Consider the following 26,020-nt stretch of genomic DNA (forward strand, 5'->3'; position numbering starts at 1 on the left):
AAAAACCATGCAAGAATAACTTTATTATAACATCCTTTTAAAGCATTATATCAAGATTATAACTCACCCTGATAGAATATTGACCACCAAACAGAGACAAAAATTTGAGCATTTCATGCAATGTTTGCTTTGGACTAAAGTACTTGTATGCAAGGTTCCATTGTCCCCTGCCTTGCACTCAAAATTTCATTTATTATTTCAACCCGATCAGAAGAGTATATCCAAATTGATACTGAAACCGATCTCAACGAGATATTATTATCTTATTCAGACAAAGCTTTGATATCAAAATCTGCGTTTTAAACGTTTCGAAAAAAAAAATGATTATATCTCCTTTGATACAAACAGTTATTTTTCAGCCTGCTTCGAAAGCTTTTATAAAAAATTTTAAGCTCTCATTCCAATGCACCAGACATGGTCCTGAAGTAGCGCGCTTGCCTCTCAACCGGCAGGTCGAGGTACGAATCTCCTGGCTGTACCCAAATTTTTTAAGAGTCGCGCAAGTTTGAAACAATACATGAAAGTTTGAGTACAAGGCAGGAGTCAGTGCAACCTTGCATACAAATTCTTGAGTTAAAAGCATGAGTCGCATGAAAGCTTGTATGCTAGACTCAAATTTTTGTCTTTTTGGTGGCCACTATCCTATCTGGTTGTATTATAATCTTGATATAATAGACTGAGTCGATTTGGGGTCATTTTTGAATTTCTCAAACCCTGGAGTCCAAAAAGCTTCGTTTTGGTCCAAAACTCATCCATGATTTTTGGTAAATTTGAACTTTTAGGTTTGTATGGGAAAATTGAATGTTTTGTACTGAAAAATCAACATCATTTTTGTTTCTTCTGTCGAACCGAGCCAGCTGACAGTTTTTGTGCCAATTTATAAAATTCCCAAAGGAAATTTTCCGCTGAACAACTTTGTCCAAGACCGTAACTTCATATCTTATTAGGCAAACAAGTTATTAGCTGTTTAGCAGAGGTATGTCTTTTCGCATTGATAAACAATAAATTCAATTGACATCCCTGCTGGGTGCCCAGCGAGGTATTGCATGGCTACTTTTCATGCAATACTTAGCGAGACTCCAGCAGTGATGTCAATCGAATTTATTATTTATCAATGCAAAAAGACATACATCTGTTAAGCAGCTCATATCTTTTTTGCCTAATAAGATACGAAGTTACGGTTTTGGACAAAGAAGTTTAGAGGAAATTTTCCCTTGGGAATTTTATAAATTGGCACAAAAACTGGCTCGATTCCACAGAAGAATAAAAAATAATGTTGATTTTTCAGTACAAAATATTAAATTTTCCCATACAAACCTGAAAGTTCAAATTTACTCATGTAAACGTTACTTAAAAATTCTGCAAAAAATCATGGACGAGTTTTGGACCAAGACGAAGCTTTTTAGACCCCAGGGTTTGAGAAATTCAAAAATGACCCCAAATCGACTCAGTCTATTGATATAATGCTACCGAAGGGTGATATAATTCAGTTATTCTTACATGAACTTTTTGTTATAATTTGAAATATTTTTATCATCCTACGAATACTAAATTATATCGCATTTTGATATAAAAAAGTTAAATATCAAAATATCTCATCCAGGTATACCTTTGTTCATACATCATTTTGCATAAGCGCATTTTTGGCATAAATAGAGTTAGTGCCGAGGGGCATTGAAATTTTGCAACCTCTTCTTTGGGTACAGCACTTGTAAAATTACGACTAAAATCATAACTTTGTTTTAACGTTCTTTAATGTTGATAAAAAATAACTATAATAAAAAACCTCTTTTTTAAATTACTCAAAAATGACGAGAAACATAAAAATCATCAAAAAAAACACCATTTTCACGATTTTTTTCTAGAGCTATCGTTCAAACGAATGTATTCAAATTTTTTGCATTGTACAAAGCATTGTTAAAAGTACATTTAGTAATTTTTTCGTAGAAAAATATTGAAAAATGAGCCGGTGACGGAGCACTTTCGAGGATACCTTTTAGAAAACAGGATTTGCGGTGGACACTGTATCTCAGCACAGAATCATCTGAAGTCAAAAAATCAGAGCAAAATATTTTTAATAGATGATTTTCTGAACCCCAACGATTTTATTTAACTTAAAAAAAAATTTAAGAAATTTTTGTGGCTGTTTGAAGTGAAACTACGAATTTTCACGAAAAAATCCGCCATTTTTTGTCTGTAAAATCTCCCCAAATTAAAAAAAAAAGAAAAACGGTGTAGAAAATATGTTCCAAATTTGAAAAGAATCGCATAAGTAGTTTTCAAATGACGATGTCCACGGACTTTAAAAATGTGCTTTCGAGAAAAACGCGTTTGAAGTTTTTGCTCTTGCTTTCTTGCAGTATTAGATAGGAGGAGATAAAGGCCTATAATTTCTTCCGTTTTGCTTCAATTGACTTGAAAATTTGACACAACATTTTTGAAATGTTTTACAATAAGAAAATAAAAAAAAAACAATTTTTTGAAAGTGTTAGAACCTACCCCGCACCCCCCCCCCTCTTAAGCTTTGTTATAATTCCTCTGCAAAATTTTAAAAGAAGGTATAAGAGAAATAAAATGAATTCAAAGATATTTTTTTCGTTTCAGGTAAAAAAAAAATTGTAATTTTTGAATCCGATCCTTGATACATGTTGAAGCAAAAGCAATGATGAATTTTCTTCTGTTAAATTACACCCAACTTCTGTTCTAAATTCTGGATAAAGAATGATAAGTCGGCTCATATCAATTCAAAAAGTTTTCAGTTTTGATTCATCATTCTGATCTCAAAAGTTTGATGAAAAATACTAAAATCAAGGTAGAAGATAGGAATGTCGAGCTCGAATTCTTACTCGTGATTGAGTTTCAAGATGCTAGATTTGAAAATATTGATTTTGGATTTAAATATGAATTCTGAGTTCTGGTTTTGTTGACATTTGTTTTCTCTGTGATTTTTCATATATTTTCAATTTCCAATTATCTGCTTCTAAAGTCTTCAAATTCAAAATATTTTTTTAAGTTTTGGCGTGGGTTTTCAGTATAACACAATGATTCAGAAATCTAATTGCGATCGTAAGCACTCGATCTGAAAAGTATTTGGTGATCAGAGATTTATAAATAAAATTTCATTTTTTTTTATTCTGAGCATGCCGTTAAAATTGTAATCGATGTCATGTTTTTAAGTTTCCCATCAAATTGACGTCATCAAATCCAGGAAATTCGTAAATTAGGCATCAAAAGAGATATGTACATGAAAAATATCCAATAAATGGACCCCTTTTCAATGAATTACTTTTCTTCAAATGTCAAACGATGAAAGAAAACGAAAAACATGACAACAAGTTCGGATCAAGATACAGTCTTCTTGAGAAATTTTTTTGTCCAGCAACCAAACCAAACCAATAAACGGTTGCTTTTTTTTCTCGGGAACAATCAGCACATTTAAATACCATAAATCAGACATCATACATGTGTACAGATACAATTCAAGGAAGGCTACTTACGCATCGTGGCTGCCGTCCGGAGGCTGGACCGATGATGTTGCCCATTGATGCCGTTGTTGTTGTTGTTGTTATTGTTGATGTGGGACCCGGCCCCGAGGGTGGTCTTGGAGGGGGGCGGACCCAAATCGCCGGACGACGACGAGTTGATTGTGCGGACATCTCGCTTTTTTGCTGGTCCTGAAACGAGAAATAAAAGGCAAAAGTTCGAATCAATGATATGATAATCTCTTTCTCTGGCTGGTTTTCGGTCCGTTGAGCTGGCCGATGATGGTTCAGTTTTTGGATTTGGATTTCAGGATTATGGGCAACGGGATTTGACAGACCGACAAAAGGAATGCTGTCTGCCAGCCAGTGATTTATGTGTTGATTCGGGCAAGTGATTGTTCGTTTTTTTCTCTTCCTTCTACGAAACATGTTGATCGCCATCAGCTATACTTTCCATTCTTGAGGTTTAAAAGGACAAATTCATGACTTTCAGGTCAAATTCGAGAAAAAAAAATTCATATTCAGTTTTTTTTATTTTAAGTTTTAATTTTTATATAGGTAGTAATCAGGATCTGAATTTCCAGTCAACCTAATAATCATCACACTTATGTAGGTTGAAATTTCAACAAACATTCATTTCAATTCTCATTAAGGAATGAGGCAACCTCTGACTCTAAGCTTCAATCAGTGTCTGTTTCCCGTTTGGCTAGAAATCAGCTCATCAAAACAACAGTCAGAAATTGACACGCTTCTAATTTGTTGAGCACACCGCAAACGAATCAGCTTCCTCCGGTTTCCCGAGTGGGCAAATAAGCGAAAACTGGTTTCTCCCCGAGTCAAGATCCATTCAACCATATTGTCGAACTAACTTCAATCAACCATGGCCCTTGTGGCTGACTTCCATTCATGAAGCCAAATTAATCGATTTTTAATAATTTTTCTGATGAGTAAAGTAAAAGTACTGGTGGAAGATTATAACTTGTTTTAAACCGTAATTTAAAATGTTTTGATGCAACACATAATATTTCCAATTTTATAGAAGACCCCTTATCCACTTCGTGACGACCAGTCAATATCTAAGACAAACTTGCATCAGTACTTCATCTCTTCCCAGTAGAGTCAATCTCAGTGGATTCATTTACAGCCAGCAGCGCAAGCAAACCGTTCAAATTAAAATAATAAACACCGCTAAACTCCCTCTTGTGAAATTCCATTTCCATTCAGAGTCGCGCCGGATCTACTGAGGTAAACTTCAATGGAACATTGCTCTTGGAGTAATTTGCCAACAAGTAAGTACCCTTTGGAAAGGTGGGTGTACCTACTTGCACTTGTAGGAACTCTATCGATGGAGCGCCGCCGATATTTAGTTTACTCGAAACGCTCCGAGCTGGACCCGGAAATTTAATCGAGCTACGGTGGTAAATAAACACTATCTATCTTTACAAGTCAGTCATATTGATTCCAAAGACCTTCAAGTGACGCCCATGCAGGGGAACGGGAAGTTTATTTTTCGACCAGTAAAACAAAAACGTATAATACATGTAAAAAAACCTGTTACCTTATATGAGTCCTATGTGAAAAAAATGTGTATTCAAATAATACAAGTTCAAAGAGTGCAATCCTCGTTTTAACCATAAACCATAACCGAGAAAAATACATCAAGAAATAATAATATAGAACAAATTTTTTAGATATTCCGATTTGCAGGATGAAATTGCTTTTTTTTTCGGAGCAAAATTCCATTTTCTTTTTGTCTGGTTGAAGGACTATAAAAATTTCCAAAAAAGTAATATAAATGAATGATCTTTCAAATATTATAGTTTAGAAGCAGCTGGTCGAGAATACACTTTATGTATCAAATAATAATATTCCGAAACGAATGTGAATTTTAGGTTTTTTTCAGCTTCGGTAGGATTAAGACAGTTACCAGAGAAGCACACATTTGAAAGGGTTTTGTTAAGACTGTTCTGATAATGTTTCAGGTCCAGCAAATACTACGGAGTTACCGGGAAAATATTCTGAGATGGTCCAACTTCAGTAAATAAGACGGAATGACTGCCGAAATGTTTTCAAGCTGTTCCGGCTCCGGTAAATGAGACGATATGACCGACAGAGTTCGGTTCCAAAAACGAAGTAGGCGGATTTTTTTTTGTAAATATCGGCTATGATGAATAAGACAGAATGAATAACACAGTTTATGTTTCCATAGTATTACGGCGGTAAACAAGACGAATGGTCTGGGAGAGTATATAAAAATAGTTCAGGCTCCTGTAAATGAGACGAAGTGCCTCAAAGAGCGCAGTTAGAGTACTGCTTATCTGAAAGAATTTTGTCAAGATTACACAAGAGCATTTTGGTGTCTACGTTGCACAGTGGGGCAGACCTGATCAATCTGAGGTCAAAACCCCATTATTTTGTCATATAAAATCCTACTGGTACTTCTGAAAAGTTGTTCATCTGATCAAAATCTTTAATTGGATGTAATTTTTTTTCATCTAGATGTTGTGAAATTTGATCTAGATAACTTTGTTTAGCTGATTTTCCTTATTTACTTGGATGTTACTCAGTCGATCGGCGTGAAAATTCTCATGTGAAGGTTTCTAGGACCGTTAAATGATGTTTTGAGAGCCCTTCCCACACAAGAATGGAGTGCTCCCATACAAATGTTACCTGGATATCAGCACAACTCTTGAATTAATAATGCAAATGGATTCAAATATGTCAAGAGAGAAATGCAGGTCATTTTAATGCTTGTTTGAGACCCATCTCTTTTCTGGAAGAAGGAGATTTCATAGAAATGGTACAAAATTTCTATATTTCTAAAAACTAAACACACAACCACAATAGATCTAACAACTGGTAGGAACTTGACAAGAAACAAATCATGCAAATTGAACCAAATTTGACCTCTGAGGATTTCGAGGTACGGCAAATCGTTTATTATGATGGTTTAAAACTCATTCCATCTATGAAACGAATGCTTCCATACAGATTATGTATAAAATTAAAGTATAACTCGAGAATTCAGCAAAAAAACCAAACTGAGCAAGTTGAGCAAGTGGCCAATTTTCTTACACAAGAAGAAGCTTCCGCAGAAACGAAACTCAAAAATCATTGATACAGCTTATCAACTAAACTCGAAATTAGATAAGCTAGAAGATGGAAAAAAACTCCGGAAAAAAACAATCAAACTTTCTTAGAACGCATCAAAAAACACATGCACGATGTCAGACCTCAGCAATAGAACAAATATGTTCAGATAAATTAATCGTAATAAGGTACCTTATGAAGTATGCTATTGCTTAATATGACAGCAATAAAACATGGTTACATTGTTTTTTTAATATCCAAACATTCAGTGTGTAAATAATTTCGTTTAAAGAATTTGAATGTGACGAATCGAGTGTCGGGAAGTTTCTAGTGTTATTTTGACCGGAAGCTGCAAACAAATGCACATCCTTATACGACAACACTATTCAGGGACAGAAGAATCCATATAGGAAATTCTCCGGTAAACATACTGAAAGAAAAGGATAAATATTTACGATATGATATTTTCAGGAATAAAAATAACGTCGGATAGTTTAACCTTTAAGTTTAAATCCATTTATTTCAATATTTTTGTTTTCAGCTGGATAAACAAACAAAATGATTGATTTTTCATTATTTGATACTAAAAACATTCAATTTCCTAACAAATTATTTCCTTTTTAAATTTGTTTTATCCCTTAATTGAGCTGAGAACTATTGCTAAAAAGGTGTAAATGAGAAATAAATTGAGGCCCAATTGTTTGCTTTTCATTCCTCAGCGTGTATGATTGGAAAATAAGGAATGGGAGTTATTAAGCAAACACTAGCGACACCATGTCCTCCATAGAAAAGTTTAGATTAGTTAGGAAACTTTCGGAGAGCTTTTGAAAACGGCCATACATTTGTCCTAACTACAAATCGTCAAACATTAACCTGACATAGCGGATCAAAACAGGAATTGACTTAAAGAATTGATGATTACTGATGACAGCGGATGATAATAAGGACATTACAATTGTTAACATTATAACACGATAAAGCGAAATTACTCAAGTTAGGTTCGTAGTATCGCAGCAGTATTGCCAGATATTCTGAGTGGTTGGCTCAGAACATCGCACATCAGCATGGATTTTTTTCCGAAATGCTCCGTAACGTCAAATTTGTCGGTATTTGCTTCATTCTGCATTTTCAATATGGATGGTTGCAAACAAGTTGATGCAATCTACACCGACATCACTGCTGCATTTGATTCAGTTAATCACGAAATTTTGATAAAAAAGATGCAACGTTTGGGATTATCTGTGAGACTATGTAATGACTCATAAGCTACTTAATTAATCGACGTTTGGCTGTTAAAATTCGAATTTTTGAATCCGCAGATATTATTCCGACTTCAGGGGTGACGCAGGGTAGTAATTTGGGCCCTCTACTATTTACGCTTTTCTGCAATGATATAAACTTGCTACTTGCTGGATGTGGGGCGTTCCTGTAAGCGGACGACTTGAAAATTTTTCTGACTATAAACAGTTTAGCAGATTGTCAAATATTACAACGTTTCCTTGATACAGTTGCGAACTGGTGTGCTGTCAACTTACTGGCCTTGAGTGTCTCCAAGTGTTGTATCATATCATTTGGACGCAAGAAACTTCCAATTTTGTATGACTATAATATCCTGGGCGAACTTCTACAGCGAGTCAATGAAATAAAGGGCCTAGGCGTTGTTTTGGATAGTCACATGACATTCAGGCGTCACTATTGTGCTACACTTGAAAAAGCTAACCGAATGCTAGGATTTATCATACGTCTGAGCAAAGAATTCACAGATCCTGTCTGCTTGAAAGCCCTGTACTGCTGCCTAGTCCGTTCAATTTTGGAATCCGCAAATCTAGTGTGGTGGCCATTTGAAGCCGTATGGGCAACTCGTTTTGAAGGAATTCAACGAAAATTCGTGCGCTATGCTCTGCGTGATCTACCGTTGAAGAACCTTCTAAACCTGTCGCCTTATGCGCAACGTTGTGCCCTACTTGGTCTTCAACCGCTATCAGATCGGACCAGCCAGGTCGAGACAGCACCACCAGAGGGGCCATCCAGGAACCAGAGGACCATCGCAGATGATCAGCCAGCGAGATGTCCAAGCCAGTCAAGAGTTTCCACCAAAGGTCGATTCGGAACACGTCGGGCCAAAAACCTAGGGTTGCCAGCCAAAAAGAGTGGAGGAAGACCGGACCACGATCGGAGTAGAATGCCCTTTCGGCGGGGGGCATTCGAGTAGTGTGCGCCCGATCCTAGCAGTAAAGCATACAAAGATAAGCCTCTACCTTCTGCGTATGCCGAGCTGTTGGGTACGTCGCGAACTCTGTGTAGGATACCTCCACCGCCGCGAAGTATCTGAGTAAACGCGCTCTCTACGAGGGAAGCTGCGGGGATAAAATTAGACCTTCTTCGCAGTCGAACTCGTAAGGGGGAAGAGGGGTAGGGTGACTTCACGTCGTCGGCGGATGAGTCACCTGAGTCGGTGTAAGATGAATTCTTCGCCGGGAATCATCCGAGTAGTTTTCGTAAAGCCCCGGACGTGTGCTGTGACAGGCGCGTGTCCAGGATAAGCTGCTCTCGATCCGGCCCACAGAGGCCCCAGATGGACTTTATGGCGTAGGGGTAGGGTGACTTCACGTCGTCGGCGGGTGAGTCACCTGTGTCGGTGTAGGATGAATCCTTCGCCGGGAATCATCCGAGTAGTTTTTCGTAAAGCCCCGGACGTGTGCTGTGACACACGGCACACGGACGGGTAAAGATGAGGGGGCCTTGAACCAAGCCAAGCAGAGCCAAGATCTCGAGTCGTTAGAGGAGAGGTCATTGGTTTCTTGCAATGGACTCGAACAGAGGCGGAGCGCACGATATTTGTGGGAACCAAGCTAGTCTCGAGTTGCGAGTAAAGGCCGGACCTCGAGTCGTTAGAGGAGAGGTCCTTAAATAGTCTTGAATCGTAACAAGAGGCAGGGTATATATGCTGGAGTTTGACTCGAACTGGAGTTGCCGATGAGCGCTTAAGCGCGGACTTTGTCTCCCATCTCGGGTATAGCCTTCGATGCAGGTCCGGATGGGAATTATGGCCAGAGGCCCCAGGTGGACTTTATGGCGTAGGGATACTTGGTATCATGAGTCGTCCAATTGCACCCATGGACCCAGAGTAGCATACTGGGAGGACTCGGTCGCTCGCCGTGCCTTGGAATGCAATCCGTAAAAAGGATTTACCACCTGGGTGATCACCTAAAAAAAAAAGAAGCCTACAGTACGATTTTTCTGTGGCTTCTGGCAATTTCAGCAACGCATCAAAGCCAGATCGGACTCATGCTGCTGAATGTGGCTCTCCGTTTTTTTTGGAGCGTTCCAAGCGTTGAAGCAGCGGAACGAAAAGCCATGAAGTCGAGAGGAGTATTCTCGTGGTTGATAGCTGCGCTGCGGTACTATGCGCAAGCTTGCAAGAAACTCTGTTCGTTCGCGTGCTAAGGCTACCAGCCACCATCATCGATTCCGGTGCCAGTCAGCGTTTGGCGCGAGACGAGAGCGACTACGAGAGTAGCAATGACGAAGATGATGATGATGATCAAGATTACATCAATCCCGAACCGACCCAGAGACGCAGTAAGCGAACAGGAGAAGCTACTCAACGCTACGTGGCTAACGTAGCCGCTGATGAAGAGAAAGAGCATCTTCGAATCGTCAGAAAACTAAAAGGGTCAAGGGAACTGCTTTTTCCGGAAGACCACCATCGACAAGGAAATGGAAGTGAGGTCATCACTGAGCAGCCGTTCAACGGTTTGATCGGTTGTTTCCAGTTATTTTGAAGCCGGAAAACAGCGCTGCGGTTAGCGCACTTAGTAAATACCAGGCAAGCCTGAAGCGTATTATGCGATATCTTCGACGTATGACCGATATTTCGTCCGTCTGTATAATGCAGAAAAGCGAAACCGGAAACATCTTTATCAGATCACGCATATCTATATGATCTTTGGGAACATAATTTAGTGGTCAACGAAATATCAGTAGACGGTCAGCTTGTCATCGAACGAAGCTGAGAAAGGAGCCCAGTGCCATGCGGTGAAGATAGATTCGTTCCTTTTTTGTTATTTTTTAATTTTGGTTATTTTTGTAATTTTGTAATTTTTGTAATTTTTGTAATTTTTGTAATTTTTGTAATTTTTGTAATTTTTGTAATTTTTGTAATTTTTGTAATTTTTGTAATTTTTGTCATTTTTGTCATTTTTGTCATTTTTGTCATTTTTGTCATTTTTGTCATTTTTGTCATTTTTGTCATTTTTGTCATTTTTGTAATTTTTGTAATTTTTGTCATTTTTGTCATTTTTGTCATTTTTGTCATTTTTGTCATTTTTGTCATTTTTGTCATTTTTGTCATTTTTGTCATTTTTGTCACTTTTGTCATTTTTGTCATTTTTGTCATTTTTGTCATTTTTGTCATTTTTGTCATTTTTGTCATTTTTGTCATTTTTGTCATTTTTGTCATTTTTGTCATTTTTGTCATTTTTGTCATTTTTGTCATTTTTGTCATTTTTGTCATTTTTGTCATTTTTGTCATTTTTGTCATTTTTGTCATTTTTGTCATTTTTGTCATTTTTGTCATTTTTGTCATTTTTGTCATTTTTGTCATTTTTGTCATTTTTGTCATTTTTGTCATTTTTGTCATTTTTGTCATTTTTGTCATTTTTGTCATTTTTGTCATTTTTGTCATTTTTGTCATTTTTGTCATTTTTGTCATTTTTGTCATTTTTGTCATTTTTGTCATTTTTGTCATTTTTGTCATTTTTGTCATTTTTGTCATTTTTGTCATTTTTGTCATTTTTGTCATTTTTGTCATTTTTGTCATTTTTGTCATTTTTGTCATTTTTGTCATTTTTGTCATTTTTGTCATTTTTGTCATTTTTGTCATTTTTGTCATTTTTGTCATTTTTGTCATTTTTGTCATTTTTGTCATTTTTGTCATTTTTGTCATTTTTGTCATTTTTGTCATTTTTTTTACTAAATATTGATATAGCAAGTAGACCTTACTTGACTGTGTCAGATCTTGTATCGTTTAAAGATGGGTGTCAAACCTTAAGTCGTTGAGAGAAAAGGTCAGATCTTGAGTCGTGAAGAGTAGAGTGTTGGATCTGGGACGTTAACAAGAGAGGTATTTTTTAAAGCTTATTTATAGCAATAGAGAGACGAGTGTCAAACCAAAATTTTCAAAAGAAGAGGTCACAATTTGAGCATTTTTGAAGAGAGTGTCGAATCTTGAGTCTGTAAGAGGAGTGCAGAGAAATCAATGTATTCTAAAGGCAGATTCGTTCGTGAATATTGCTGTAGAGCGCATTAGCACTAGTTTGACTTCCCATTCAAAGTTGATTGCCATTCCGGTTGAATACAAGGTCTCAGGTTCTAGGTGGCACTAAGAGTTTAAGGGGGATATTATTGCCAAAATTTCTTGAAAAACAAAATTGAATGGATTTTGTCTGGACGTAGGTAATTATTTTGTTCAAAATTTATATACCAAATTAGGAAGCCATTGCATGCAAATAGAAATTTCCCACCGCATCTGTAATTCTCACAATACACTATCTCCCTTATAATCATCACCTCACCGTTATGGTTTCGTGAGTCCAAATCTTGTTTTTTTCCCTCCACACAATATGCAACAAATCATAATTTAAGGGGGCGAAAAAGTAGTACCCATGATAGCATGATACAAACCTGTCCGGTTCCGCTTGCCAAAACTGCCGAACCGTTCCCGCTCGATGACCTGGGCGTGAACGAAACGTTCCGAGGCCGATCGGGTCAACCGCTCTTTGGAACCATGGGCTCCCATTGCTAGCTACTTCTCCCGGTGCTTCCTTTCTTGCTCGGTTGAACAACGGATGGATTGATGGTAAACAAACTTAATAAGCAAATCACACACCACCTTCACCTGTTGTTGGCCGTGGTCATCGTGGCGATTTGTTGTTCTCCATATCTTGTGGGTACTCTTCCTTAGTAATCTTGTACTTTCCCACCGGTAACGGACTCTTAATAGCCTTCTTTTAATTTCACAACAATTAGAACCATTCCGAGCGATTTCAAACTGTCACGCACACCGTCTACGACCACGGAGCCCGTGGCCAGTTTAGCAGCAACATTTCAACGAAGGTGTTACCCTGGAGAGGTTGCTGACGTGGAGGTTCGCCCCGAAGGCCTCTAATTAGCACCTACCCGTGCTCGACACGTAATTCTTCATTTTTCTCACTAGGTTAACCTCAGTCACTGGCACTGGAATTTTTTCGCTATTCCAAAACCAACGGAACTGAAAGCACTTTTTCCTGAACCGAAATTTTACACTGTCAATCACCACCGGAAAGTTCCGACCCGAAAGGAATTGGCCGTTGGGTCATCACCACAGACATGGGGCACTTTATCATTAATTTCACTGGGCCCCCAAAACCACAAGTGGGGGGTTTCCGCTTCGTTAACTGCATTGACCTTCGAGGAGAACTAAAAAAAAACCAAACCAAAACCAACAATTTTATTCGCAAGCTTTTCCCCGCAAGTATTTCCAGCACTGTTTTAGAGTTCTTTTTTGTGGGTAGCAGCTTCAATGATTGGCTCTGGTAGGAATATAGTACTTTGGGGAAGAACTGGAAAGAACGCACTAATAAGGTATAAACGCATAACACAATTTTTCAGTCACAGGTGAGTGAGATTATCGAAGATCACATTCTACATCATGTTTCAAATGAAATTTGTTTGAGAATATTTCATATTAATGATTTTTTTGCACAAAACTACCATGAAATAAACCGGGGAAAAAATCGTCCTAATTCGTCGCCAAAACGCACAAAAACAAAACAAATGGCTAAAAATTTGACCTACACAACAACTAATGAATGAAAATCATGGATGAGTTTTGAACCAAAACGAAACCTTTTAGACCCCAGGATTTGAGAAAATTCAAAGATGACCCCAAATCGACTTAGCACATTTGTTTTAAAACACGCGAAAATAATCAAAAATTTTTTCCTCTACGTTCTTGATTGTGTTATGGTGCATTCTGTACAGCTGTCCCCTAGTCCCCTAGTTGATGTGGGTGGAATTAACCCCATCTGTCAGTCCGGGCATCGTTTTTGTGCCCGGGGAAAATGATTGCCGGGGGAAGGAAAAATGGAGCGAAAACAAAACTACTTTCCGCATTGCGCTGTTGAATTTAATTACTTTCCAGTGTGGCCTTCCCTCCCCACCGCCATCAGCATCAGCCCAATGATAACTAACTAGTGGTTTGCAAAACACTAATTGTGCGATTTCTTCTGCCTCCCGATGTTGTTTATTTTCAACCGGGCTTTATTTTTGCTCCAGTGAATTGGAGTCCCGGGAATGCAACACTTGGGGAGCAACATGCTGCTGATGCCGGCTGGTTCTGCCCCATTGGAACTCATTTTTCTTCCGATTTTTTCATCTTCTCTCTTCTGCTTAACTCCTGGTGCGTGCTGGAGGTTATCTGGAGCTTATACTTTAGTAGTTTAGTAATTGCTTCGAGTTATTGTTACCCGGCACGGTTGTTAGAGTTATGTTTACTAGCTACCCTTACTGGTAATTTGTTGCCGGTTTGTATTGTTCCCCATAAACTGCACACTAATACTGGACTACTGTTGCCGGTAATAAACTTATGTGGTTACCAATTGGAGGAACCGGGAAAGAAAAATGTGGTTCGTTTTTGGTTTCTTGTGCTCTCCGACCGCAGGTCCCTGGGTAGCACTTGATCCGCGCTGAACAAAAATTTGGGAAGTGATGAAGATGCTTCTAAACAAAATTCTTCTCGTCCATTTTCACCATATTTCATTTCTTCTAACTTTCGTTCTATTATGTAAAATTGTCGTGTTAGGTGTTAGTCGGAGTTCTTCTTCGAAATGTCTAAACCGATGCTCACGAGGTTATTTTTAATTATTCTGTAAAGTAATTGAATTTATAATTATTTGAATCAAATGAAAGTCGTGGTAGTCGTGGTAAAAAAGTCACCGTCGTCAGACAAAAAACTGTGACTATAAAAAAGTTTAAGCAGTCGCATTCAAAAAAGAGGCCTTCTAATTAGTAACCAAGCAAACAATCTTGCCTCAACCTTCCAGTCATATGAAGAGTCGAAATAATCATAGTCGCCTTCTGTTCGTCGTCGTCTATCTGACTATGCAAAATATTGTTTAGATTATAAAAACACTCTAAGATGACGCAAAAAATGACACGTAAATTTTACAATCAAAATTATCGAAAAAGGATTATTATAACATTTTGAAATCCTCAATTATTAGTAGGGGGAAGTCGTCTACTACCGGACACTTAAGGTTTTTAAGCAATAACTCCGAAAATAATTTTTATTTAACATTTATTTTTCGATAGAATTGAAGAATAACAATATTTTGATTAAAAAAAAAATTATAGAAAAAAAAAAAGTTTCGAAATATTCAGTTGGTGGAAGAAAACATTTTATGTCATTTTTTGGCCAAACCTGAAAGTGTCGTCTATGGCCGGACACGTATTTTCTATGGCCGGACAAAACAAACTGCTTACTCAAAGTTCACACCAATTGCACAAAAAGGTAGGAGGACGCTTTAGAATGCCTGCACAGGTCTTGTGGATCCAGTCTTTACATTCAGAACATCTTATAAAGCCATTTTTTTCAGTTTTTTGACAATACAGGCAAACACGTTTTGGAATTTTTTGTTCAAAGCAATTCTCTTTGTTACCCTCACTCAGGCGTTTCTGTTTTTTAATAAATTTCTGCATTGATTCCCTATTTTTATTTTCCTTTTCCTCAGCCAGTTTTATGTTTGACGGCGATGTTAGAATTGTGCTTTTCTCAGATTTTCGGTGCCTTGATTCCGATCGTTTCAGTGCAGCATCAGGCAGAGGTGATAGTTTTTTAATGCATGCAAGAGCTGAATGATTGGTGGACGAGTTGACCACAAGATTTTCTGCTACGATTCCATCCGAAACAGTTGAAAAATCTTCCAGCGAAATGTTAGTTGGAGCACTTGGAAGAAAATCAATGTCGGTGAAAATGTGTTGATCAAATGGATGAATTCCGGTACATTGAAATCCCGAGACGGCAATATCCACTCGTGCCACCTTTGAGTAAGCCTCCCCTACGAGGCCGGCAATATCGTAGTCTGTAATACGAGCTCCTGAGTTTTTGCGCATCCATGCGTTACAACGCTCATGATAAGCATTTTTGAATGGCTTCATAAACGTCCTATCGAGAGGCTGCAGTTTATGGCTTGTGTGTGGCGGAAGACTTAATAGATGGACAAAATGATCTCTGCAAAAATTGATAACTTGCAACGTCTTGTGGCTGCTGTGTCCATCTAGAATCAATAATAGAGGGGATTGCAATGTTGGGTGTACAAATTTCAAAAAATGCTCAAGCCAAATCAAAAATGAATCTCCTGTCATCCATCCTTTTGGTTGAGCCACTGCTATGCTTTGTATGGGGGCGTTTAGCATGAGTCGGGGATTCATTTTATGTCTTGGAAAAACAAACATCGGTGGAATGTAGTTCCCAGTTGCACTCATACAAAAAATGGTAGTTATGTTTCTTCCTCGTTCAGCAGAAGCCAACTTACCCACTTGTCGGACACCTTTCGGAGCAAGTATTTTTTGATGTCTAGGAACACAAGTTACCCCTGTCTCGTCGCAGTTATATATTCTGGACGGCTCGAACTGATACTTCGCCATCATGATGTCCAAATTCGAATAAAACCTGTCAACCTGTGTACGGTTGAATTCAACTGCTCTCATCAAGCTGGTCGACTCAGGAGTTCGCAGTGAAAAGCCATGTTTTTTCATGAAGTTGTAATAAAACGTGTTTCCAGCTGCACCCTTCACGGCATTGAAGCGGTGAGGAATTTTTAGTTCAACCGCCAGATCAAAGGCGAGTTTAGTGAACTCCCCCTTGGTGAGAGGCATGCACCGATTCGCCAAATCTGCAACATGCTGAGCAAGGAGCTCTTCATGTTCAACAGAGAACGTAGTTTTAAAACCTCCGGTTACAGGATTCATAACCATATCCTTGCCAGATCGAATCCACCGTAAGCGGTCCTGCAGAGTGCTTTTAGGGATATCATACTTGACGGCTGCTTCCCGTATGGTCATTTTTTTTGAAAGCACCATGTCTAGCGAGGCTTTAAGCTTCTCTGGAGACCAAGATTTTCTTGTTTTAGTTTCTATTTCTATTTCTACGCTATTTGAAAGCTGAAATGATGAAAAAATGAGATTTTTAGTTCAGTTCATATTTTTTGTTTCTTGTCCGGCCATAGAAAAAACGATGGTGTCCGGTCATAGACAAAACACAAAATTTTGAACTTTTTCTTTTTTAGTATGAAATTCTATTTTTTTTCGTCTTCTTTTTTCGAAACAATAAAGATGACATTAAAACGAAGGTGTCTGAGTGCAACTCACCTTTGACAATCCAAAACAAATAGTCACAATTTAAGTGAAAAGTTAAGGTGATCCTCTTCCCAGCACTACGAAAAAACTCATAACAGCTATGGTTTGTTTACCTTTACAGATAGGGTTGCCATAAATTGAACACTGCTCAGGGTTGCCATTAGCTCTGTTTTCGTGATGTCAAAAAAATTTTAGGATTAATCAGTTTTAAGAAATCACTGCTGTCCGGCCATAGGAGGTGTCCGGCCATAGACGACTTCCCCCTATTTAAATTATTTAAATCAGAATTTCATTTGTTTTCGACGCTGGCAAATTACCCAATAAGCAATTCAAATACTTAAAATATTTCGAATCATACACAAATGCTTTGAACCGATGCCGTCATCATGCTTTGATGACCGTGGTTTGAAAAATAATATCTGTCACGCGAATAGAAATCCATGAAGATAGACAAACTTTTCCAGTCCCTTGGAGCTTGACTAGTAGTCAAATGAGATTTGAAACGTGATAATGAAGAAAAATCAGCAACCATGTCAACTATGATGTTTGAAAAATTTACGACTCTAATCCTTTTGTACGTCACGACGTTGGCGCAAATTTCTAACAATAAGAGTACTCTTCACGTGTAACATCGCATTATGGGGTTTGAGACGGCAAAAAGTCAAAAACTGAACTTTATCGGAACGCTTTTTTATTTTTACTAGTTAGGTAATAAACTTTAACTTATTTTCTTGGACACTAAACACACCACAGACATCAGATTATGAAAATTTAAAAAAAAAATTATGGTAAAGAAAAAAAATTAAATTACATACATATATTACTATGGTAATTTTTTTTCTTCAATTTTAAGTACACTGTTTACATATTAAAAGCTTCGAAATTTTCACACTAAATTGTTCTCCGATAAAAATGAGTAAGTAAACATTTTTTTCAAAAGTCAAAACTTTAAAGCCTTGTCAAAAAGTTCCGCCGCACTTTCGAGATCTAGTTGAAATGAAAGAGTTTCCAGGTAACATAAGCACCGTTTTTAGAGTTATAGTCAAATAAAGCTGAAAATACTTTGCAAATCGGTATTTTTTACCCATTTATGAGTATAACTTCAACAAAGTTTTCGCTGGTTTGTCAAAAAAATTCTAAAAAATTCTAATATTTATCATTTATCTATCAACCATTCCAATAAAAATCTTTCAAAATAAATAAAAAGTTGGGTCAAAAGTAACACCAATCATCTTTATTTATTAGTTGTGTTTAAACAATTGTTGTATGAATTTATCTAAAATTAGTACTAATAGTAATTTTGATACAAAAATTTCAAAATTTACAAAAGACTCCAAAATACCAAATAATACTTTTTGAAACCTCATCGTATTGAACTGTCCCTTAGAGCACCGGTAGGATGTTATCTCGAATGTGATTACTACACTTTCTGAAGGGGTAGAGAAAAAAACACTACTAGCCAGTTATATTTTCATCCGAGGGTAGTAAGTTTTTGTTTTAGAATCAAATCATCTTTACAGATGTTGAGCCAAATAATATGAATTTTGGAGATTTTGTCTTATTTTAATGAAATTCGTCGTAAAGGTAAGTTTTAACTTACTCTGATCTCTCTTCAATTGTCGTAAGTTTTAACAAAACGATTATTTGGTTTGATGATTTTATTCAAAACACAAAATCTCTTGACAAAATCAAGGTGAAATACGGCAAAACCACAGCAATTTCAGAGAAATATTCATCAAATTTCAAACGTAAGCAAGTTTTTACATAAAATGTTAATTTATTGACCTGAACCCCCCACTCTTTTCAATGTTAAGGGAAAGGGTTCAACCAAAAACAGGAAACAAAATTTGCACAATTTTCAACTAATTTTCATCACAACTGAAACATAAAAAAAATGATAAAATGCATTCAAGTTCATATAAAGGGGTTTCCGTCTACAAATTTAAACAAAACGAAAAATTTAAACTCAATTAATATGTATAACGATAGTACTTCAGAAATAAATGGTACCCATTTTTTTAAACCTGCAAGTAGTCGAAAATATCCAAATGACTACTCTCCAGCAAATTGACAAGTTTTTTTTTTTGAAGAATTGTAAATAAAAAATGGTGGTCAATCAGCTGGAAAACATTCGCCATAATTTTGAGCTCTAGAGTTAACCCATACGTCAAACTTTTTAATGATTTAAAAAAATTAATAATTTAGTTTGAATTTATTTCGATTAAATTAAGACAAAATCAGAAACTAAGTGAAAAAATAATAATACAAAATCCGCATAATTATCCAGTCTTGCATTTGTATATTCTTAGGGCCATAACTTTTCACCGATAATGCCGATAATAAAGTGACAGTTTCAAGCAGCATACATACATTTTTAATATTGAAAACCTGTAATAATTATTTGCCAGAGAAAAATAGTTTTCCGAAAATTACGGTTTACAAAGTATGTTCAATAATATTCTTAAGTAGAATCAATAAAAAACATCAAGATGATTCCTAAAGTTAGTTCTAAAAAGGCTTCTTCTAAGTTTGGTGAAGGATGTTTAGTAGGATGCCCAAAAATTGCATAATATCTGGCAATCTGGAGGCTAAACCACCAAATGATAGATTAGGGTATACAAAACAAACTTTTGTATGGGGCAAACTAAAAAAAAATCATGTTTAGGGGATTCACAAACGCGATCTCTGAAAAAATTCCTCTTTCAAAAATTTTATTTTTTTTTTTAATCTGGGTTTTGAAATTTTCACAAAATTGAATTGAGTAATATTTTTTTGGATTAAAGACTACACCATAAAAATTAAAAAGGCACAAAATTGGTACCAAACTTACAATCAGCAAGCTATTTTCTAAAAAAAATTTCTTGTGCATTAATTTTTTATTTAACCGCCCAAAACCGCCCCCCTAGTAACCTAGTGTGATTTTTTTCTAAGTTTAAGATGCGGATTTTTGTGCACTTAAACTTTGCTGAACGAAGTTTGTTGTTGGTATCATCATGTGAAGAGCTATTTACGATACAATCGTTATTAAGAATCACAGTTTAGGATATTTGTTATGTAATTCATCAACTTCGACCTACCTGATACCTATTTGAGGATTTGAAGGAATCATCAGAATGCCATACGCCGTTCAGATTGTTAATTTTTCTAGATTTTTAGGCATTTATTGTGTTCTAGTAAAGGCATAGATGCAATCTTATTTATTTACAAAATATAATATTAAAGTTTTTGGTTCAGATTATTTTTTTCCTAATTATTTAACTGCTACTTTCCAATTCAAGTCCATGAAAGCGGATCGGGAGGGTTATCAACAAATCGCTAGGGGACAGATGATCACAGGCACTTCTAAGTCCGCTAGTGAGATCATAATATGTTCGTTCCAAGCAAAGATAAAGTTTTATGGTGAATATGCTCAGCAGATATTTTTTTTTTCCAAAATTGAATTATCTCATTTACCAATTTGGAAAAATGTCCTGATTTAATTTTTTTTATTATTATTTTTCAATAACAAAGACTGGTAGAAACATTACAGATTTCTTATCAACATGACCAAGCATTAAAGACTTCGGCTAAAATTCTGAATTCTCGACAAAAACAATATTTGTTATTCTGTGAATCGACCCGAAAATTTTGTGACGATTGTTTGTGATGATTTTTTCAGGATTTTTTATAGAAAATTATGCCATGAATTAAGTTTATTTTTAAGTTGAAAATAAACAATCGACATTACCATAGTCATCAGTTTTTCATAAATCAGCTGTAAAACGCTTGTCCCAGAAGTGGCATTTGAATTAAATTTGTGAAAATCTAGAAAATCTTAAAAAAAAATCTAGAATCTAAAATTTAAACTGTAACTTTCAGGAAGTTTGTTAAAAATCTGGGGAATTACCAATTATTCTGTGATTTTAATAACATCGCTCAAAATGCAGCAATACAATGATATTACACAGAACTTTTTTTTTCATCGTTTGTAGATAAAAAACTTAAATCGATTCAACGTAGAATGCTGGGAAGACAGTGATTTACTAAAACATATTTTTCTCACTAAAATTTTTCATTGTGATTATGCTTCACTATAAACTCAAATGATGACAAATAGTAGCATCAGTTTGAACAAAACAGAGTTCCTGCTAGAAAAGGTTTCAAACCTTTTTCTGACCACAAAAGGTTGAGGGTCGTTCTGTGGCTCAAAAAAGGTTAAAAAATTCGTTTCTAATTAAAAAAAAAGGAATAAAACGATGTTTTTGTTTATAAGAAAGACCAGTGGAAAAGTTCAAACAGATTTAAAAATTAAATTTTTCAAACACGATCAAGATTTTATTACTGTCGTGCGGGGTGACAATGTGTCAGGCTACGAAGTTTTAAAATTGTTTCCCAATAACTCCCGTTATTCAACTAACATTAAAAAAATAACAATGCAGAATTGTTCTCATTTTGCAGAGGTGTAAGTGTGCAATATATTGATGAAAAATATTGATTTATGGAAAATGTTATGAGCAAACGAAAATTGTCACCCCTTAGGAGACATATTTTCAGAAAAAAAAAACTGTCTTTTTATCAGTTGATTAAGTATATTTTTCACCTCTTATACCTACATAGAAGGAAATACGAAAAATAGAAGTTTATAATAACCTCTCCTGGAATGCCCCAAATGTGTATGAGAAATTTCATGCCAAATTTGAGGCAGCTCGGATCACGGGAAAGGGTCCCTCAACGAGCCTAAAGTTTATATGGGATTTCGAGACATTTTGTTTGGGAGAAACACAAAAATCCAGCTTGAAGAAAAACCGTTTTCAAATCAAATCGGCCGAAGGGGACTAACGATATTCATGAAAAACTGGATTTCGTGTTCCTCCCGAACAAAATGTCCCAATATTTCATACAAACTTTAGCCCTTCGTTTCATAAAGTAACAAATTTACAACAATTAATGTATGAAAAAAGTGAAAAATCGTATTTTATTTAAATTTTTTTTTCTTGATGTACTCATCATTTCCAACTGTTAAAAATGATTTTAAAGGAAAAATAAAAAATCATGAAATGAAGAGTTAGGCTTGTTGAGCGACCGATTCCCGTGATCCGATCTGGACCAAATTTGGCATGATACCTTGTACTAGGCCTAGGATCAATTTAAGCCTGCAGCGCATAATTTTTTTAAATGTCGAGTCATTTGGGGCACTCTACTCTCCACATTTATGAACGTATCAGGGCCGGCTGAATCCAGCATTTTCACACAAAAACCTGGTAAAATCCATGCATTGGATTTCAAAATTTTCAACTCATAACCTAGGCAATATCCGACCAAATGCGGCCAAAATCCAAGTATTACTTATGAAAAGGTTAAAAAAAAGAAGAATAATTTTTTGTCGAGGAACCACAGCAGCGCTCAAATCCTATTTTACAAAAAAAAATATATATTCATTTTGGTTTTGATGAAACAAGTTTATACCCTTTGTGAATTAACGCAAAAATCATAAATGATGATAACTAAATTTGAATTTTTGGTTGTATTTTGCTAATATGCGAATAGAATGTTTGAAATGCAGTATTTCCTCACATTTGGTGTAAGGTACACCGGGGTTCGTGTGGACGATGGCTTTTTAAACAATACTGTGCTCTATTTTTTCAAATTTTTGATGCAGAATGTTCAATTTACCTGTAATCTATCCAATAACTGTGAAAAAGATTCCAACAATAACGGGTGTTTACAACGACTTTTTGCGAATTTTCTATTTTCACCTACGATGTTGAGGTGATTTGCATCTTTTTCAATTGCAAATTTCTCGTAAACTAGCCGGATCTTGACGAAAAACTTTACATTGAAACAATCCTTACTATGGAAACAACCAGTTAGGAAAAGAAGCGGCGATTAAAAATGATGAAAAAAGAGTTTATTCACAAAAACTCAAATTTTGTCTCCAAACCCTACCTGGGGTAAGTGTGGACGGCATTATACAGGCTTAATATTTACATATTTTTTCAATTTTCTCTCCTTCATCCTATAAAATTTATCTATATTTAGCATTCGGATCATGAAAAGTTGGGTTGTTCAGCTGGAGTAAGTATATATTTTCGATAAAATCGGATCTCGTGTGTTGCAACATAAATTATACACAATAATCATTGAAAAAGCAGCACTAATAGCACCCTGGTTTTTTTCAAAATTTTGGACGGTTCGAGCAATAAAGTAACATATTCAACCAAGAAAACACAAATTTGTTGAAAATTTCCTGAAAAATCATAGGGAAAATCTACCGTCGCTTTGCTTCTTTAAAGCTCATCTCTTCAGCGATTGTAAAAAAAATATGTTCTGCATAGTATTGAACGTAATTTTATCGAAATTGATCCAATGCTGATTTTTAAATGATTTTCAAATTTGAACTATACGAAAAACCGTCCACACTTACCCCGGTGTACCTTAGAAGATAAGCATGACAACAAATACTACTTTTTTCCAAAAAAATTCACCAAGGAATATTGAGCCCCTGACATTTTAAGGAGATTTTCAAGTAAATGGTCGAAAACCGCAATTGTGAATTTCTAATATAGAATAAAACATGAAAAATCAATAGATGCCACGTCACTCAAGTAGTTTGCAAAAATTAGCGGTATTCAATGAATTAAAATATCTTGGATTTGTGAATACATAGTATTTTAATACCTGTTTTAAAAAAAATATCTCCATGTACTCTTTTTGGCAATGCAACATAATAAAAACTTTCATCTCCATAAATTGATGAAACACATCATTTCAAAATGTTTAATTTCACCACCGACCGGCTCCATGTGACATATTCGAGGCATACATTTAAAGGCCCTCTAACTTGCTAGTTAATCGAGAAGCCAAGCATGTGTTTTCAAACATTTCTTCGCTAACAACAATCATCATCACAAGAAGGCAGCAGCACACACATGATTGTCAACCATCGTCGTCGTCGTCATCACACGAAACACATTCCATTCATTCTGATTCCGGGCCCAGGTAAACTCAGCAATTTATGAACGCTAATACCATGTTTTTTTTTCTGGTTCCAAGTTGGCCCAATGTGCGAGCGTACTGGAAACGTTTACAAAAAATGTGCGGAAAATGCTACATCTTCTGCAAAAAAACATGTGGATTTTCTGACTTCAAGGGTGGTTGCACCAGTAGTTGACCGTTCACATGTTCCATCCTAAATTCTAGTTTAGCAAAATCCTAAAATTTTAGTTATAGCTGATTTTCAACGCCGTATTTCAAGTAGTCAACTTAAGTATGGTGACCATTACTATGCAGTTACAAACAAAAAAAAAACAATCCACCCACAACTTGTTTAGGTGCCACCTTGCGTTGAAATTACGTCGGACACCAGCAGTAGCAGTGGCATAAAAAACGGCGGAAGAGCAGAAGGAAGCAGCAAAAAAAAAATCCACGACTGACATCGTTTGTCATTTTTATCACCACATTTAGATTGGATTTTTCTCTCTTTGTTTTAGCAATTTGTGGAAAATGGCTTTACATTTGTTGTCATATTGTAACAACACTGCCCCAGTCGGACTCGGTGTCATTTCATTCGAGAGCTCGATTTGTTGGCAAAAATGTAGGGAAAAAACATGACATTTATAAATAAATACATTTTTGTTGCTATTTTATTTATACATGTTAGTGTTACCTAACCGGCAAACGGATGATGTTGACAACCTCTCAAAACATCGACCGGCCGGATTGGCGCGTCATGTTAAATGTGTGAAGCCTGGTAGTGCTTTCGTGTTATGCTTTTTTCGCCATGATTTGAACAAGACTTCACGAAACAAAACTGTTTACCTTTTTCATTCACTTTGCAGGGTTCATTTAGTTTTGTCAGGTCGATGGGTTGCTGCCGTACCAACATGCGAAGATCAAAATTTCACCATCGCCGAATAACTGGGAGAGCTGTAGCTGTTCGAGCAAACGGTTTGAAAAGGGTCGCACCTTAAAAATGGCACTCTTGAGCTTCACACCTTTCCAGCTATTTATTTTTGTAGCTAGAGCTCTACCCGTCGTCGCCAGGACAAGATGATTATTATGATAGCCAGCAGTGACAGCTGAGTGTAATCGAGATGGTTTTGAGGAGCCTTTTGCAGTCTTTTGGTGCTGTTGTCACTTTATGAGTTTTGTAGATTCTTGAAATTTGAACAAATTTTCGATAACTTTAAAATAATATTAGGGGAGAGTGGGGTAACGTGGGCCATGGGGAAACGTGGGCCACTCTAAATATCTCAGCTGTGTGTTTAGATAAAAATCCCAATCCAACTGTCATCGTCGTCGCTTTGCGTAAGCATGTTTTTCTATATGTTGTTGACTTATGTACGCATCATATGCTTCTTTTATTTAACTAGCCTGGAAAATGTACTTACATAATTTATCAAACACCCGCAAAATTGCATCCATGGGAGACCTAAAGTACATAGAAAAAATATGCTAATACGCTTATGATCTTGGTTTTGTCATGTTCTTTCACATGGAAAAAGAATTTTTGATGACACTTAAATAGGTCACTCAAACGCAACCAATTTCCAAATCATTGCTTGTGGGGAATCGTGGGCCACATTTTGTGGGGTATCTTGAGCCACCTATATTTTGGTGTTTTTATACACATTCAGAACTTGAAATACGTTATTACTATTTGTAAAGTTTTCTTATGCCAAATACAGAGTTATGAAAAATGTTTTGGCCATCTTTTCTAATTCGATAGAGACGAATAAAAATCCTATATATGGAATTTTTCCGAAACGTTCGCGAGCCAGGTATTAGGATCCATTCGATCATACACAACTTTCTTTTTAGTTTCCTCATCTGAAATCGCTTTAAAATAACTAAATGAATTATAAAATTTCAGTTTTGAGTCAACTCATAAATTTTGCACGTTATCCAGTCAATTTGGATCTGGTGGCCCACGTTTCCCCACAGTTTTTTAAAATCCAAAAATAATTACTTTTTTTAAAACAGTCAAAACTCGGGAAATTAATGAATTTAAAAATAACAAAAAATGCCTAATAATACCTCAAAAATGTAGAAAACCTTTCCATTTATTTTTT

General features: G+C 36.2%; 1 protein-coding gene across 2 annotated transcripts in view; it reads right to left on the minus strand.

Moving 5' to 3' along the window:
• Positions 1–26,020, minus strand: part of LOC129750083 (serine-rich adhesin for platelets-like) — a 586,616-nt gene that overhangs the window by 209,722 nt on the left and 350,874 nt on the right. For both annotated transcript variants that reach the window (XM_055745295.1, XM_055745293.1), the window contains one exon: positions 3,498–3,674. In XM_055745295.1, coding sequence (XP_055601270.1) covers positions 3,498–3,674 — 177 coding nt within the window. The remainder of the gene's footprint in view (positions 1–3,497; positions 3,675–26,020) is intronic.

This window comes from Uranotaenia lowii, chromosome 2 (genome assembly GCF_029784155.1).
Source record: "Uranotaenia lowii strain MFRU-FL chromosome 2, ASM2978415v1, whole genome shotgun sequence".
Taxonomy (NCBI): domain Eukaryota; kingdom Metazoa; phylum Arthropoda; class Insecta; order Diptera; family Culicidae; genus Uranotaenia; species Uranotaenia lowii.